Genomic DNA, 17296 nt, shown 5'->3' on the forward strand with positions numbered 1-17296 from the left:
TAATGAATAATTTGGTGATTATGTCAGTTTTTGTTAAATGAAAACTTTCTTTAGAAGAATACACTATTTTATTAAATTTTCATTCGTCTAGCAAAGTTTTATAGACATTGAGTTGCCAATCAAGGACATATACAACATTTGATAAATACAATCCTGATCAGCTATTTATCTCGCAGTCTTTATACACATACATACACACTAACACGCATACACATATATGTATGTATGAATGTATATATATGTATATATATATGTGTGTGTGGTTGTTCTTATTCTTTATTCACAATAATCACAGTGATTTATTTATTTTTTAAAATCAATCTACTGAAATAAAAATAAAAAACACATTCAAAGTAAGTTTAACTAAAGATGTAATACGAAAAATTGGAATATAATGAAATCAATTATTAATTTACAAAACCATTAAATATACATCATACATCAACATTAAACACTCTTCAAATTTAAAATAAACTAGTGCTAACACGAAGAAAAATATACTTTTTCTCGCAGTTAAAAATTCTAACAAATCTCTATCCAATCTTCGGCAATTTATACAAACTTGTGGAATTACTTTTTGATTTTCAATAGATTTTAGTATTTCTTAGGGCCTGAACGAGCATTAGCAAATGGTCTATCATTTCAAACTTAACAATTTTAAATACAATTTAATGTAAATCTGCAATCGATTTCATACTCATACTTATTTGCTTTGATTAGTTTGGCAATTTGATATAAAAATGAATAATGTAAGTGGAGCAAATATGTTTAACATTAGCATTCGAGTTATAGTCCTTATTAAACTTAGTTTTATGTTTGCCATTGTTTTTAATAATTTGGATACTGACTCATGCGTCATAACTAATAACTCAAACTTTTGATTTTAATGTCAACTACAAATAGTTGTTTATAGGTCATTGATAATGCGATTTCATGTTAGATCAAGATTTTCTAACGAAACCTGTCATCGGAGGTGGACCAACATTTTTTAATGATATAGGCACTGTTGGATCCATACCATAAGGCGCTGTAGGTGAAGTAACATTGCTGGGACTAGTTGAAACCGACGGTATCGAAACACGTTCGATGGATAAACTTTGCTGCGGTAATTGTGCATCAGTCTGAATACCCATAGAGCCATAGATTTCTTTAAGAATTAAAAGCATCGTATCTTCTGATTCCCTATACAAATTTATGCAATGAATTCCTCTATTCATTAATTTAATTCATATTCACAATAAAAACATTGATTACTTACCAATAGCAAACGTGACTGGTTAATGCGAATAAGTACTCATTAATATACTCAAAAGGAGCCTCTTGGAGTACATAATCGATTCTTCGGCCACCGTTCAGTTTGCCAACTTTCAAATCGGTACCAGCATCGTCGGCAGTCGTCGATTGCATCGCTTCCGTTGGAGGTTTGTTCATCTGTTCTTCAACTACTTTTTCAATCTCTTGCTCTAAAGTCTGCTGGTTATCTTGTTTATGAAACATAGCTAACTGATACACAGAATTCCATGTACTTCTCACAGATTCTAGTAGTCGTTGTTTTAAATCAGCACCAACTCGTGCCATTGTTTCTTTCAGTTCTGAAAAATATTAAATGTAATAAAATTTTTACTCGATACTATATTTAAGTATACACTGAATTTACAACATTTTAATTTACTTTAAATATTACGTTAATTAGGTATGTGAATTAATTAAGTATAAGAATAATATTACCTAAATGCATTCGTTTCCTGCCTTTGTGATGAGGAATAAGCATAGGCCTGTACTTATGTGCTTCAGAATTAATAAGTGACTCGACCCTGTAGGCAACAGGATCGAAGGGATGGAATATATTGAAGAAAGCTGGGCATGTTGGTAACTGGAAGTCTTCGCCAAGAGTGTCGATACCACGTACTGTCACGAACATACCAATGGGACTGCCGAGTGCGAAGAAAGCTCGTGGCTCGAACGCTAGTTGTGGGTAGTTGATGAACGGCTGTCCAGTGCCAGCTGTGCCCATTACATAGCTCACTTTTTTGCTGAGCTTGCGTTTTAGTACTGGGGCTGCTAGAGCTTTGCTGAATGATACGTCTTCCGTCTGAAATGACAAATGTTTTCATCATCGATTTCAGTATAATGCTCAAAGTATAATATAAGTGTAATACTAAAATATGGTGCTTCTGTTAGAATATTTTTCTTCTCCAAATTCAATTCTTATACTTTAAGAAGATTAAGACGAAGATTTTTTCTAACGTAAGAAATCATAATAATGAGTTATAATTTAAAAACTACTCCATAATCACAACTAATCACAACGTTGTTAAACTTACAGTCGTATCTTTAGTAATCTCTGCTTCATCATTAGTTTCCTTTTCCTCCTTAGTAGAAGGTTTTTGATGGCACAGCAAATCGAACATAATCAAACTTCCCAACGAGTGTCCACCCAAATATACACTACCTTCGAACTCAGGGTTTCGTTGTCTGAATAAAGAGTATAATCGATTTAGTTCGTTTCCAACGGTTTGCATGATTGTTTCACAGTAAATAGGACTCGTGTAGAAAAGTATGTCGAGGAGTGTATCGTTGGTAAAGTGGCGCAATTTTGGAATGCTCTCTAAAGTGATAACTTGAAGTTTCTTGTCAATGCCTGAATGCAATGTTGCGTGCCATGAAATTGGTAGAACCTCAATACGATTTACGATGCCTTGTTCACTAGAGTTTTTATAGTGAGATTGTACCAGCTGTAGTGATATACTACGAAACTCATCAACTAAAAAAATTGTTTTTAATTATTCTAAATTCTGAAAAAGTTTGTAGAAAATTCAAACTTACCAACTTCTTCAACAGTGCGAAATTTTAGATCGCAAACACTTCCAATTCCATGAACCAAAAACAACAAATGGTCTACTCTTTCAGGCTCGCCATCATCAATGTTGAACTCATCAAGGCCTCGTTTAACGACCTTAGGTCGACTAGTGTTTCCCTGCAAATACGCATTGTCTTCTGAACCCTGTGTTTCATCAGGATTCCAAAAGAACCATGCGTTTCGATCATGAGAGTGCAAGTGAAAAAAAAATCAAAAACAAAATTTAGTTAGCGCTATGTTTGCAATGAATGAAAATGATGAGATTATCGTGTGCCCTGTTAATTGTTATGTGTCAAAATTGTAACATGACATGCTTTCTATTTCAAATATATAAATTTCAACATAACAAAAATATTAAATATATTTTCTTGAAATATAAATGAAAAAAGTACGTTACAAATAAACATTGAAACTTTATTATCCACACTATGAATGACAACTTCATGTGATGTCAAAAAGCCTTCAAGCCAGCATAAAAAAACTTGGATTCTTATCCGTATTATTACCGTATTATTTCCCCACGACGCAGCTAATTCTGGAGTGGTTGCTTGTAGATAATGCGCCTGGACTGTTGAACTATGGAAAATAATGTACTCGCCATTGTTAAGATCTACTCGCCTGTTCCAAACATTAGTGGTACAAGCTTGCTTAAATTCTTCTTCTAATCTAGCAGCAACGCTTTCTTCATATGGTATATAACGCGACTCAGTTGAGCCTTTGTAGAACCACGAACAACGACGTACTTCGGCTACAGGGCCTGTCCAGTATACTGGAGAACGCTGGCGTCTGTGGTAATTGATAGAATAGTTAAACAAGATTATGGACTGTATGCAATGTCAAGACTAAGTTTGTTTTATTGATATACCTCAAAATTTCGACATCGTATCTGCCTCCATCGGTTGCAACTTTAGTTTCCGGACTAATTTCGTTGGAGTTGTGAATATCTTCGAGGTTCAAACTGTCGTGCATAGAAAATGGAATCCATAGTGTTTTGGCTTCTACCTCACGGCGGTAAAACCAGTGATGATATACCGGCCGGTACTGCATTTGTCTTTCTGGAAGACCTGATGCCTAAAATAATCTCACACTCTTTAATAGTTCACTAAACAAAATTGAACAGAAGTATATATAAACTTACTAAATTTTGTAAACTTGGAGGAACAGTGTCTTGTGGCGAGCGACTCGTCAGAGGACTAACGGACATCTGTACAGGGCTGAGCGTTGCTGATCCCGTAGGCTCTGGTACTGCATGAAAGTTATTTGATGAAATTGACGACAGTTGCACACTTGAACTGCTATTGATTCTCGTAGGTGATGGTGCATATGTGTTCGCGGATGTTGGTGAGAATGAATGCGAAGTATTTTCAAATTGCGAGGAATTGAAGAAAGCTGGTGCTTGCTGTTGCGACGCACCGTAAATTGGATTTAATACCGACGGATAATTCTGAAAAAATGATTGAATTACTATTAATGATGCTCATTTTTTCTATGAATATGATAAAATTATTCTTCAAAGTTTTATAAAAATTCTTTTTCAATTCTAACATGCCATATAAACGAATAAGAAAATAACCAACCAAAGTCTCATTAGAACCCCATATATATTGTGGCATCAAGTCTACTAGATCGCCATCGTTTTTTTGTTGTTCGATTTGCGAACTACTCGAATCGATGTTTGGCGGTCCCGATAAATTCGGTATATTATTAGTAAATCTTGACGTAGACGATGTCTGAACGAGCGCAAAGGGATCGGAAACTGATTGCGATTGCTGCGGCTGTTGTTGTTGCGGCAGCGGCGGCGGCGGTGGCGGTGGCTGCTGCTGCTGCTGTTGCTGTTGCTGAAATGAGAAAGGATCCGTAGCAGACTGCTGCTGCTGTCGTTTTTGGAACGAGGAAAGATCGGTATTAGCTTGCTGTTGCTGCTCCGAAAAAGGATTAGTAAGTGATTGTTGTTGTTGCTGCGACTGTTGAAATGAAAAATTTGGTACACTAGTATCTGCCTCGAAAAGTCCAATCGCCGAAGGTACAGCTAGTGATTCCAAGCTCTGCTCTTGTTCTACAATCAACGACTGTTGCGTCTCATTCTCGCTAAGCAATACTTCTGAACTACTAGTCGCATTCAAATCAATCTCCGTCAACTCCTCTATAATTTGTTTCTGTTTCTCCTGTGCGACAATACCAGCTGTAATCGTAGCTACTTCTGCCGATAATTCCGACTTGACTGATAAAGTATCATCATTCTGCTCAGCAATGAAATTTTCGAGTTTTTCAGTAACTTTTGCCGCGGAAATTGGTGTGAATGTTTTATCCTCCGAGCTTGTAATACCCTCTTTAATCGAAGATAAAGTAGCAGTTTGCGCTACTATACTCTTAGATGGTTCAGCAAATGGGTTTAACACTTCTACCTGCTGCTGTCTGTAAGCACTAAATCCTGAGAATGCAAAATCGGCAGGTGTATTCTGTGGAGTCGCCGGTTCAGGTAATCTCAAAGGTATGGACTGCGGAGCTGTCGATGATTGAAAACTAGGTACACTACTGTGAGACGTACCGACTGGGCTATTTCTGAATGAATTGTGCAAAGAACTGCCTTGGCTCGATTGTGCACTCAGTGGTGGTGCTGAAGGACTGTAAGTATCTAAAAGTGGAGTCTGACCAGAAGCTGGATTGAAGAACGTCGGTGGTGCTGTGTTTGGCGCTGATGGAAACGATATGATTGGTGATGATAGTGGCTGACAGTGATGTTGCTGAGGCGAGGTTGTTAGATCTGGCGGTGGTGCATACTTCAAACGACGTTGGTTGCCCAAACGGTATGATCCGGCACCTATGAATGATTTTCTTAAGTAACGAGGTGCAATCAGAATGTGAATGCACGGCAAAGATATCGATATCTTTGATTTTTCTTTTAATATCGTTGTTCGATATAATAAAAAATATATTTTATAATTTGTGAGTTTTGAGGTTTATATATTTACGAACGGGTCGTTCTTAAAAAGATTCCTGAATTTGCATATGAAACATTTGACGCACTAAAAGTTAGAGGAACAATATGACGCATGAAGCGTTCCATAAAGCAGATAATATTGAACAGGAAGTATGACTCTTACGACGAGTGTGACAAACAAAAAATCTCAAAGCTCAAAGTAATGTAGTCGATGTTTAAAATTGAAAAATTCACCTCCGCTAGGTGGAAAGCCAGAAGGAGGAGGTTTTGGTGTTGATTGCTGTTGCTGCTGTTGTTGCGATAATGTAGGCGGACCAGCGTTAAAATCACCCTGACTCGGTGGATGATTAGCTCCTGTTGGATATAAATATTGACTCGTACGTGAATTATGATGCTGCGGTTGTTGCTGTAGTGGTTGAAGTCTTGAATCTTCACTGGTGATCGTAGACAATGAGAGGTTTGGCAATGAAGAAAGTATCGACGAAAAGTAACCTTGCTTTTGAGGTTCTTGTTGTTGATGTGGTTGCTGTTGAGGCGGTGAAGGATCTTGTAAAACTGGTGTTGGTGGTTTTGGCGGCCCTTGGCTAATAAAATTATCGAGCTCGACAGGTGGATCAAGTTCTGAAACAATTTAATATGATTAGGTTAAAAAATACATTAATTACATACGTTTATTGATATAAATATAAATAGTAATAATAATAATAATAATAATAATAATAATAATAATAATAAAGAAAATTCGAAATAATTAAAATGCGAAACCGCGAAGGTCTTATGTTCTTATTATTATATAAATATTATTATTGTCATTGTTAATTCTAAAACTATGGTCACAATAAACGCTGCAGAAGTACATTAAGTATCTATATGTATTAATAGCACTTCCGTATAGTCACGAAAAGCATGCAATCAACCTTCCCATCACCTTTTTACAAATAACATTTTTTCGGCTTATTACGCAAAAGGAAATCATGCTCCACTTTCGTTTTCCAATGAGGTTCAATACACCAGTTCCTTGACTTTATGTCTGGTGTTTCCAACTTGCGCGCATGGATGACGAGTTTTCCGCAGAAATGTAATAACTTATTGGTAATTCCTCGCAAGACTAATATTTGACAGGATATACCGTGTAATCATCCACAAGATAATTTTACCCTGATAAAAGCTTCTTAAGGTGTGGATTCTTCTACAACCTTATTGATGCCTATTAACAAGTATTTCAAGAAAAATTGCTATCTTGACAATGAAAATTGCTTACACGGCTATTTTTCAATAGCTTTCCAAATATTTTTTAACCGTCATCAATTTTCTTTCATAGTAATTTTATTCCGTTCAACAATATCATTCAACTCTAAATGTATTGTAAATATTTGATTAATAAAACTATTATAGTTTTTATATATAAAAACTTGCTTTGCAAATATGAATATCAGAAATGAATTCCACATGAATTCTTAATCTTTCAAGTAAAATTCTTGTTACAAATTTTAATTTAACTGAAGAAAATTAATTTTGTAAATACTAATATAATATTAAAAGTTTTTGTAAATGAAAGTATACCTTTAAAATATGGATATCAAATAATAAATTTTAATATGAGCTTTTACATCTTCTATTTTTCAAAACTGTAAATGTTTGATTATAGATATAATAGAACAATAGCCAGAATATCTTATAAAAAAATATACATCCGAAAGAAAGCAAGTGTACAATCATAACAAGACACAATCATATCGATGTTAGCCCACAAAGTACGTGCTTTTAAATGGGACCTCGAGAGTCAAAAAAAAATCCTTCATTGTGCAATGTGGCACCTGCCTTAGAGCGTCTCTGCGCCCAAGTTTACTCTTACGCGGCTCGCAGTGTAAATGACGTCTCTTCCTTTTTTTTGTTGGAGGCTCGCGACAAGCTTATAAGTAAACGACTTGAGTGGTGATTGCCGACAGTCGAGATTTTTTTTTGAGCCGAGGATAAGAGCACTATTATCACGATGGCGACAATGAGGTTTTTTCCTATGGTTTTCGGAATTGTTATTTTATTTGTGAATGCCAATTGTGTTAAAAGCTTGAGTGATGATGTTATAGTCGAGCCCACAAAACTGTGGAGATTTTTAGGGAATAATGAGGAAGCTGTGCAACAAAGGTTTCGCGAGAATATTGAAGAGTTTAGTGTTGGAGATATTGAGTGCCTGAGGTGGGTTTTAATTATCCGGGTTTGTCGTGTTTTATCATGAAAAATGAAAAATGTGAAAAATGCAATTTTTATGTGCAGATATTGCATTGAGAGTAAAACGTCCGACGATGCTTCGCATATTTTACACTTGACTTGGAAATTAAGAAGCAAACAGGAAGCAGGTAATTTCTATTATTAATTTTTATACTCCTGATGATTGATTTCACATTGAGGAATGAACTAATTTCAATTGATATGTATCGTTTAACAACAATAAACAAATTCGTACTCTTGTGGTTTGGAACAGTTTTAGTTTTCGCGATATTTATCATTTCCAGTTCAGCAAAATATATGCTAAAAGTAAATATTGACTTTTGCTTTTTCGGGGATTCATTAACATTTATAAGTATTTCTAAAAGAGGAAGTTAAATGATTAGTCATACGCAAATTCGCGAAATGACTGAGGGCAAGCGGAAAATTGTGCACGGTTTTATTATACACACAAGCTATTGTGCACAGTAACATAGCTAATAATTGATTCACAGCATATTACTGGGCATAATAAAACCATGTACGATTGTCCGCGTGCTTGATTAAGGACGCGCAAAGTCTGGCATAGTGCAAATACGTAAATAAAATGACATTTCGATTTCGAATTGTAGCAAGGTTAGATTCATGCAGATATCGATTTTACAACAATTCGATTAGACGCGAATTTTTTAGTGCCTTTTACTTTATGTAATAATATTTTTCTTTTAATTAAACAAAAAATAAAATATTGTTAAGCACGACTTCCTGCAGAAGAAACAACTGAAAATTTATTTTAATACTAGAAAGAATTATATGTTTAAGGCTCTTAAAAACTAATTAAATTAATAATATTCAGAGTTTGTTGACCAGAAATCAACTTTGAGAAAGTCCAAGATAAAAAAAAAATGTATTACTGAGTTAGTTATTGCTAAACGCGAGCAAACAAATTATATCATTGTATCTACGATAGAATTAAAAAGAATTTATTGAGCGATGTAAAACATCGAACGCGCGCGCCAATCGAATATTTATTATTTATAGAGATGGGGTCAACAGCAATTGTAGATAAAGACATCACGTCTCAAATAATGCACGAAAAGTCAATGATGCCGAGCCATTCTCGGAATCAATGCACGGTAATTAATGCGATAATGATAAATGCTGATCGTAACATAATTCTATGAATTCTGGTAATAGCAATCGAATTTCAAAATATTTCAGTTTTCCATCGTCATCGCATGTGAGATTCCGCAAAAAATCGGAGACAATTTCACTTACATAGAAAAGAAATTCATAAAAAGTTTAAAGCCTAATCTCGAGGTTCTCGAATACTCCATTGATAATACTTCTCCAACGCTAAACTTTGTTAACGTAAGTGCTGGCTTTTTGTATGCTCGAGTGATAAGAGTGAAGATCAAACACTTGTAAGATATTTGAAAGAGAAAAAAGTGTAACTTTTATGCCACAGGAAAGGATCGTTGATAAAAGCAATCTCATGAACAAAACTGAAGTGGACTTTTATGTAGAACCTAACCAGGCGGAAGTGAGCGCTATTGTTTTGGGAAACATCTCACAAATAGATCTAAAAATACCGATTCGTAAGTTCAAACTTAAAATTTCAAACTATTACTTTAATTTTGATTTGTACAAATTATTCGTTTATTGGCATTCGTTTATTGGAGAAATCCGAAAACGAAAATTTTCTGACAGCAAAACGAAGGCTACCACCATGACACAGAGTTTATCTATATAATAATGCAAAGCTCGATTATTTGACGTTTCACAGTATATAGTTATCGACCTGCACTTGTAATCCGGTGTCAATAAGACACACGTTTAAACGCAATATTAGGCTATTTAGTCCACTGTTACTTATAACATTTGCACCTTACTAAATGATTTTGAAAATAATTATCTGTTAAAAGGTTTCACATAGCCTAATATAATATTTTAGCGAGCTATTTAAAATGACAACGTAATTAGTTAAAGCGGGATTGTTCCAAAAATCAAAGTTGCATTCGGTGTTACAACTCATAAATTCATACGAAAGCTTTTAATAAGTACACCCTGTATGTATATATGAAGGATGCTACACCACGTGGACATGACGTCACTCCAAGAACGTTTTATTCCTAGGTTATTAAATAATTCACTTTACTTTTGAGAATTGCTAGGTGGCAAAGTAAATTTTATGAATTAGAAGAAAAACAATTAGCTGAGCGATATTATTTTATTAGGTGAAATGAAATATTACAATTAACTGTAGCTTAAAAACAACTTGACAATTGATGTATTGATTTTTATCCCCAATCGCAAAATAAAGAAAAATAAAAAAAAACATTGAGTACGGTATTAGAAAAAAATGAAAAAGTATGCTGAGTCGCGCAAGCGTCTGACTAGACAAGTTTGTTCGATGAGAATAGTTTAATGCCTTTGTTCGTATAAATAAAAACGTCAAGGACATTTGAAAATATCGTGGTAAACATCGGGGAAGTTTATTCGATGACATTCGCTGGTTTCTATATATGCAAATTCAATCGAATATATCTTTACTGACAATGATGTATTCAAATAAATTATACTTTAAAGAATTAATCTTTATAATTGAACAAATATCACTTGGCGAGAAGCAAATCCCCGTACTGTTGCATTAGCGCACAAAGTGGTATAATAAAGTCGTTGAACGTGAAAAGTCGCTCGATCTGTGAATAAAGGCTGTACGTATGAATCTTACCAAAATTAAAAATTTGTAAATTTTGCAAGACGGACCACCAGTCGGCGTCAGCACGACGGAAAAGTCAGCAGTAGCAGCACCACGACTGACAGTTGCATTGTCACGCATGCGCGACAATAGGACGGCGCTTAGATTGAACGTTCTCAACCCTCCGCCAGGTGGCTGGAGAATCGGACTCGAAGGGATGGATATGAAACGCTTTGTTGTGACGTCGTCCGTTATACCAGAATTCACTAGTAGCGAGGTTAAATATTTGAATGTTTTGCCGGCAAACGGTGAGTAAAAAATAAAATAATGACGAAAATTTAAAGAAACGAGCAGTTTCATTGGAAATAAATAAAGGAAAAGACTAAATACAGCCGGATGAAAATACATTTTGCAAAATAGATCAGAGTCGGTCGAAGCTATACAGCGCATTGAAATAGTTATAAAGACGAATATAGACAGGCATCGCTTACTGTCGATAGTCAATACATTTGGAAATTATGAAACTTGAAATGAGCATAATTCCCCAGAACAAGTATCGATAAGAGTGAATGTTTGCAATGTTAAGTAAAGCTCGAATTAAATAAAAGAAATAAATAAAGAATGAAGAGTATTATAGTCACAATAAAATGTTGTGCAGTACAGGATTTATCAAGCACGTGCTTATCTGTATGTAGGCACTCACTCAAACGAAATGCTTGCTACTTGAACTATTAAACCGTGCCTCACAAAGAGCGAGCAGCGACTGCCATGTATCCAAAGACTGAGTGGCTCTGGCCTGCGTCCAGAGAGCGCGAGTTGTGCAAGCGTTTTGCCCTTTAACCGAGCTTCTGAGTTTTTAGCGCACTGTCTAGTGACGTTAACGCCAACGCGCATTCGAAAATAATTTTTGCCGATTGATGATAAGCACTGTTTTCTTGGTGCAATTCTTTGATCGAATAAAGAACTGATGACTTCATAGAGAAGCACGTATCTGATGGAGTGCCTATATTTTTTCTTTGATAAGCAAAACTCATACATTTTCGGCTGTTTAGACGTTGACTCATATCATATTTATTGTGACATTGTTTTTTACAATTTTGTTTTTTGTGATAATCATTACGTGCGCGTGTGCGTGCGAGTGCAGCGAAAGCTTCCGATTAATTTTTATCGTCTATCAACAGGTGGTCAATTATCTGCTTTGGAGCATGACGATTCACAGGTGATATATTAAATTGAAATTGAAAACTTTCACTGTGTAACTAAATGTTTTCCAAAACCTTGATTTTCTCGAATAAGTTTTGGGACATTTCATCAAGAATACAACGCGGTTAAAGTAGTTTTTTTACTCTCACGTTGCTAGTTTCTAAATTAACCAAATTTTTAGCTGTCCAAGAAAATTGGAATATCTTCACGCCAGATTCAGGTTGAGGATAAATTAGAAGAAAGGAGCGCGCGATCGACTCGAGCCGATGACATTTCAGCCAGAATGATTTATAATCAAATGCCGGAAAATCAAGTAAATAGTCTGTATAATTTTCGAATTTGAGAACAATAAAAATTTGATTGTCAAAATACTTAGGAACGTCAACGTCCATTCAGATTCCCTAAAAACGACATGAGTGTATTAGATCCAAGAAACATAAGCATACGATTAAACACAGATCAAATAGAAGATCGAATGATCGATCGTGAAGCAATCGAATTAGACGATTTCACCAGATACCTAAACGACGAGTTACCTATAAAAAAATATCTGATTGTCGAACTAAGTCCATCAACGAGTCTTATAGCCAATCCAAATACGATTCATCGTGTTACCTTCGACATCACCAACAACCACGTAATAACCCTGCCACATTACATCGAAGCACGAAGTACTACTTTTAGGATACTTGGAATCCGACCAGTTTTTGGCTTGTAAGTGTATATATGTATAATGTCTGAAAGCGCTTGTTCTCAAAATAGTAAAAGAAAAATTTTAACAGTGTTGAGATAGCGCCGGGACAAACAGTTACAGTTGCAGTAGATGTTCAAATGCCACCGGTAATTAGTGCTCCGATCGTCGATACCATCACCCTGAGAGTTCAGGGTACCGAAAGTGTGGAAAAAACTGCTAATATCTACGTCAGAGCACTTGGTAGTAGGGTTAGTATACAAAATACATCGATAGATAAAAGTAATCTTGTGATTTTATTTTTGCAAGCGAATTTTCTAATAAAAATCGCTTCGGTGATGTAATGATATTTTTTTTGCTCTCAGGTTTACGATGACGCCAGGCCGGACATTTATTTCTATTTCAATAACAATTGTGCCGGAAGAACTAGCGCAGACAAGTGTTTGAAGAGCTATTGGAGTGTCGATATTACAGTTCAAGATTCAGGTTCAGGTAATGTAACTTTATTAATTTTTAGATGGCGCACCAGTTTACACCAAATACATATGAGAATAAATATTATTTGAATGGCATTAGATAATTGAGTACATTCGCTACAGATTTGGCGGTTGTATTATATAATATTTTAAATAAATAATTGTTTACAATTTTGGACTAATCGTTCAAAAGTTATAAAATTCTAATTTGTTTGAAAGCTGTGCGATTGTTTTCTCTTATTGTGGAGACAATTGTCTTCAAAATAAACATCTGATTTTGAAAGTCTGTGTCGACCTATTCAATGTTGGTTTATTCACAGTTTAACTTTTCATGTGATAGATAAAATGTTAGAACACTAAAATTAAAATATTAAAAAAACAAACAATCTATATAAGAAAAAGTCATAGTGTCCAAGTATAAATCAGCTAATATATACTCAGAGCTTTAGTACAAACAGATGGTAAAGTATAATATTTATCAATTTGAAAAATTTTCAGGTTTAAAAAGTGTAGCATCAACTCCAAAAGGCATTTACTCGCGTTCTCAGTATATCAGCGGTACAACTAGTCCCGTTTACTTGTATTATTCGAGTAATTGCTGTAATCGCGTTCTCGTCGTAACTGCTACAGATGTCTCTGGAAATGTTTATTCAAAGCGCATCGACGTTGGAGGTAATAACTAAAATATTTTCAACAATTTTCCTTTTACCCACTTCTACCAGAAATCAACATTTTTATTCACTGTTTAGTATGGTATAATCTCATGGAGGGTGAAGTAGCTGCAATAGTCATAGGCACGTTGTTTATTATACTTTTGATTACTCTAATTGTCTTATCCATTTTATATTGTGTAAATCAAAGAAAAAGCCACAATTTGCCATATTCTCAACGTTACGGTTCAAGATCAGCACCCTCTCGGACAGAATGAAAGATTAATTTGACATTCTCATGACCAAACCATCTAAATATAAAGTGTTCATTATCAAAAATATCTATTAGTTATAGATTATGGTAAGCTATTGGATAAATAAAATGTACAATTACTATTTTATTTTACTTATTAAGTATATTATATCAAATATTTTTCAATAAATATTTTAATATTTAACCTTGATAAGTCATAATTGACTATTTGACATATCATACTTTCAAAATTTTATCTCTGATATTAATTGTAAATTCATTTATTGCTCACTAGTGAATTTCTCAGTGTTCTAAATTTAAAACAGTTTAATTTTTGTAGATATTATGGTATAATTATTGAAAATCTTGCATAATTTACTAGGCAATATGCTCATCAGCAACTTTATAATAAATATGTTCGAATTACAACACTCTCATAGCAATTAGCAAGTATTTACCGATTCTAGGGGAATCATTTCTAAAAAGAAAAAAAAATTGATCTCAAGAAATGTCATCTTCCATCAAGAATTTTCATCTTTTATAAATCGCAATGACATTCATTCCCGATGAAATGAAAAAAGAACGAAAAAAATATCTTACAATAAGTGTGGCAGACGATGATTGGCAAGGCGACGGAAAAAAAATGTAATAAAAAAAGGCGCGAGCAATCATTATGCCAAGTGTCAAAATTGCTTACCATCCACGTCCACGTAAACAAAACACACACTTACACATTCACTCCATATTTTTCGAGGTTATACAACAGAGCATGTGACCTAAATTCAAAAACCTTGTTCCATATTAAACTCTACCTGGAATCAAAAAAGTATTTACCCTTCCGAAGTATAGCTGGACTAGCAGGTGTGACCGGCATAGGAATAATTCCTGGGAAAGGAAAGTCAGTGGTAGCCGCGGCCGAAAGCAACGGATTCGTCAACTTCACCTGCCTTGGTTTCGGCGGCGCTGGGATACCACTACTCGAAGAAGGCGTTTGTTGCTGCATTGTTATATGCTTTAATGCTTGTTGTTTATTCTATGCAATGCTCTTGTGGTTCATCACTCGCGTTTCGACAAATATAAAAATGACAACGATCTCCACGTAAGCACGTGTGGACAGCTGCAACGGCATGAACGGATGATGAACAGCAATACTTCTAAAGAGTGGCGACGAATGCTACTGATTATGAAATATCATGTATGTGGTCAACTTTCGGTTATGACGTATCAAGACTGTCATCATTTAGACAAGTCAACGCGATTCATTTTAATTAATTTTGCAACACGGCTCTTTTTAATATGTTTTGAGGTAAAGTGAGAAATATATAATGATACTTCTCACTCACTCTTGACTGTTTATTTTGCACGGTGCAAAAATCATTGGAACTATTGATTTGAGATGAAACAATGAAATGAAAATAGACAATCTTAGTTTTAATATTAGAAAGTTACATTTTAATATTAAAATTCTGCTGCAATAATAATAAATTTGCTAGAAATTAAGATTGTTTATTTTACTGTAACATTTTATTGAAATTAAAAATAAAAATAACAATAATTTTATCAGGATGAAGTACCGCAACATATTTATTCTGAGATTTTTAAAGTTTAATTTCGGTTTTAAATAAATAATTCTCCTTGAGAGACATTACTTTCTTTATTCCTTTAATTCTTAACCAATTAATGGTAACACTAGAAATTATTTAATATGTATTTTTAAATACAGAACAGGACATTTTTAGGCATATTATACACCTTCTTATTAAGTCTGTTCACTTGGCTTTGCCTTGAGCAGCCACAGCTTCCATTGCTGCCTTTACAGTTGCTTCGTCTCCAAGAAATTTCATGGAAACTACTGGTTTAAAATTTTCATCCAATTCATAGACAAATGGAATACCAGTGGGTAGGTTGAGCCCCATGATTTGATCATTGCTCATATCTTTAAAAAAATATGTAGATAAAGATTTAGATTTCATGATTGAACTTCTGCCCATAAGTCATGAATACTTACTGTCTAAGTGCTTGACAATTCCTCTCAAGCTGTTTCCATGTGCAGCAATGATAATTTTTTTTCCCTCTTTCAATTGTGGAATAATAGTCCCATTCCAGTATGGCAGAGTCCTCTCAATGGTAAGTTTCAGAGACTCAAATTTAGGGAACTCCTCAGGTTTAGGCTCATTAGCATACCTTGGATCTTTGACAATAGCATTATAATACTTGTGATCAGGTTCCATTGGTGGTGGTGGAGTATCAAAGGATCGTCTCCAGATCTGTACTTGTTCCTCTCCATACTTCTGAGCAGTTTCAGTCTTATTCATTCCAGTCAAACCACCATAGTGACGTTCATTTAATCGCCAAGTTTTGTGAATTGGGATATTTTCTTGTCCAATTTCTTTCAAAATTGTTTGAAGAGTATTCTGAGCTCGAGTTAACATAGAAGTGTGAGCGACATCGAATGTATAGCCAGCATCTTTCAATGCTTTGCCAGCTGCAAGAGCTTCAGCTTTGCCTGTGAAATAAAAAAAATTATCAATTAAATTCCTCTTTACTCTAAAAAACCATTAAGTTTTGCCTTGCAGTTTTTACACAATTACAAACAGAAATATACTTTTGAATAGATTCCATAAAAGTCATAAGACTGTTTTACAGTAAGTTAAATATACAGGGCCAAGTACAGTATACTCATTAGAAAAACAAATACAATTATCTGACGAACTTACACGGTTTTTCCATATTTTATAAATAACTCTAAATTAACAAAGTAACCATTACTCTAAGCAATAAAAATATATGTCAACGATTAGAAATCGAAGTTATCAACAATGTCAAGTCTCCAGATACAAAAAATGTGACCTTTTGCCCTTGACAGTGACGAAGAAAATGTTCGGAAAATTGTTAATCACCTTTTTCAGCCAAACCAGCATCGTACCATCCACAAAACAGATTCAAAGCATTCCATTCGCTCTCGCCGTGGCGAACCATCACAATCTTGTACTTGGACATGTTTTTTTTGCTTTTCGGTTAATTGTAACGTTACAGATACAGTCAGTCAGACCTCACCAGCGGTTGTGTAAAATTGTACTAGAAAATTGCCTCAGTCGACAGTTACCCTCGCGCCGCCGCAAAGCCGCGCGCAAGACATCTGTTAGTTCTGTTACCCTAAATACAGACAAGATGTCGCACATGTAGTATTTGAAGAGAGTCTAGGAAAAGTGCAGACAAACGCATCTCTCACGCTGATTGGTCGAGCCAGTTTCAGAACAATATGACGTCCATTCCCATGTATAAGTTTATAACTATATTGTGGATCGGCGTTCGC

At 34.8% G+C, this 17296-nt stretch overlaps 3 protein-coding genes and 1 long non-coding RNA gene across 5 annotated transcripts; 1 reads left to right on the forward strand and 3 right to left on the reverse strand.

Annotated features, from left to right (window-relative positions):
* Positions 1–590: 590 nt before the first annotated feature.
* LOC131671400 (SEC23-interacting protein-like) lies at positions 591–15123 on the reverse strand. 2 transcript variants are annotated; one of them, XM_058947787.1, is made up of 11 exons: positions 14815–15123; positions 6036–6422; positions 4438–5681; positions 3999–4304; positions 3726–3931; positions 3367–3646; positions 2827–2977; positions 2325–2764; positions 1729–2092; positions 1259–1592; positions 591–1182 (listed from the first exon to the last, which is right to left on the reverse strand). In XM_058947787.1, the coding sequence occupies exons 1-11, from the start codon at positions 14981–14983 to the stop codon at positions 942–944; spliced, it is 4122 nt and encodes a 1373-aa protein (XP_058803770.1). In that variant the 5' UTR covers positions 14984–15123; the 3' UTR covers positions 591–941. The 2 variants fall into 2 exon arrangements, with proteins under 2 accessions (XP_058803770.1, XP_058803769.1); XM_058947786.1 differs by having other exon boundaries at positions 2827–3004.
* Positions 7772–14109, forward strand: LOC131671401 (uncharacterized). Its single transcript, XM_058947788.1, has 13 exons — positions 7772–7997; positions 8076–8158; positions 9048–9142; positions 9228–9377; positions 9475–9604; positions 10770–11015; positions 11889–11926; positions 12092–12223; positions 12287–12624; positions 12693–12852; positions 12967–13093; positions 13576–13749; positions 13827–14109. The coding sequence occupies exons 1-13, from the start codon at positions 7795–7797 to the stop codon at positions 14003–14005; spliced, it is 2055 nt and encodes a 684-aa protein (XP_058803771.1). The 5' UTR covers positions 7772–7794; the 3' UTR covers positions 14006–14109.
* On the reverse strand, positions 10279–11603 carry LOC131671402 (uncharacterized). Its single transcript, XR_009302536.1, has 3 exons — positions 11411–11603; positions 10776–10973; positions 10279–10708 (listed from the first exon to the last, which is right to left on the reverse strand). It is a non-coding gene; the product is annotated as an uncharacterized LOC131671402 (long non-coding RNA).
* Positions 15124–15574: 451 nt separating the features above from the next.
* On the reverse strand, positions 15575–17116 carry LOC131671436 (phosphoglycerate mutase 1). Its single transcript, XM_058947833.1, has 3 exons — positions 16881–17116; positions 15989–16486; positions 15575–15916 (listed from the first exon to the last, which is right to left on the reverse strand). The coding sequence occupies exons 1-3, from the start codon at positions 16978–16980 to the stop codon at positions 15750–15752; spliced, it is 765 nt and encodes a 254-aa protein (XP_058803816.1). The 5' UTR covers positions 16981–17116; the 3' UTR covers positions 15575–15749.
* Between the last annotated feature and the right edge of the window lie 180 nt (positions 17117–17296).

The sequence above is a fragment of the Phymastichus coffea genome, unplaced genomic scaffold, assembly GCF_024137745.1.
Source record: "Phymastichus coffea isolate CEN01 unplaced genomic scaffold, Cenicafe_Pcof_1.1 PCOF00125, whole genome shotgun sequence".
NCBI lineage: Eukaryota > Metazoa > Arthropoda > Insecta > Hymenoptera > Eulophidae > Phymastichus > Phymastichus coffea.

What these genes read in the sequence shown, in the direction of transcription:
- LOC131671401 (XM_058947788.1), top strand. Translation starts at nt 7,795, where the DNA reads ATGGCGACAATGAGGTTTTTTCCTATGGTTTTCGGAATTGTTATTTTA. An exon ending in AGATCTAAAAATACCGATTC is followed by an intron (nt 9,605 to 10,769) that starts GTAAGTTCAAAC and finishes AAATTTTGCAAG; the next exon opens with ACGGACCACCAGTCGGCGTC. An exon ending in AAAGCGCATCGACGTTGGAG is followed by an intron (nt 13,750 to 13,826) that starts GTAATAACTAAA and finishes TTCACTGTTTAG; the next exon opens with TATGGTATAATCTCATGGAG.
- LOC131671400 (XM_058947786.1), bottom strand. Translation starts at nt 14,983, where the DNA reads ATGCAGCAACAAACGCCTTCTTCGAGTAGTGGTATCCCAGCGCCGCCG. An exon ending in TCCAGCTATACTTCGGAAGG is followed by an intron (nt 6,423 to 14,814) that starts GTAAATACTTTT and finishes AAATTGTTTCAG; the next exon opens with AACTTGATCCACCTGTCGAG. An exon ending in GGGGTTCTAATGAGACTTTG is followed by an intron (nt 4,305 to 4,437) that starts GTTGGTTATTTT and finishes TCATTTTTTCAG; the next exon opens with AATTATCCGTCGGTATTAAA.
- LOC131671436 (XM_058947833.1), bottom strand. Translation starts at nt 16,980, where the DNA reads ATGTCCAAGTACAAGATTGTGATGGTTCGCCACGGCGAGAGCGAATGG. An exon ending in TGCTGGTTTGGCTGAAAAAG is followed by an intron (nt 16,487 to 16,880) that starts GTGATTAACAAT and finishes TTTATTTCACAG; the next exon opens with GCAAAGCTGAAGCTCTTGCA. An exon ending in AATTGTCAAGCACTTAGACA is followed by an intron (nt 15,917 to 15,988) that starts GTAAGTATTCAT and finishes ATTTTTTTAAAG; the next exon opens with ATATGAGCAATGATCAAATC.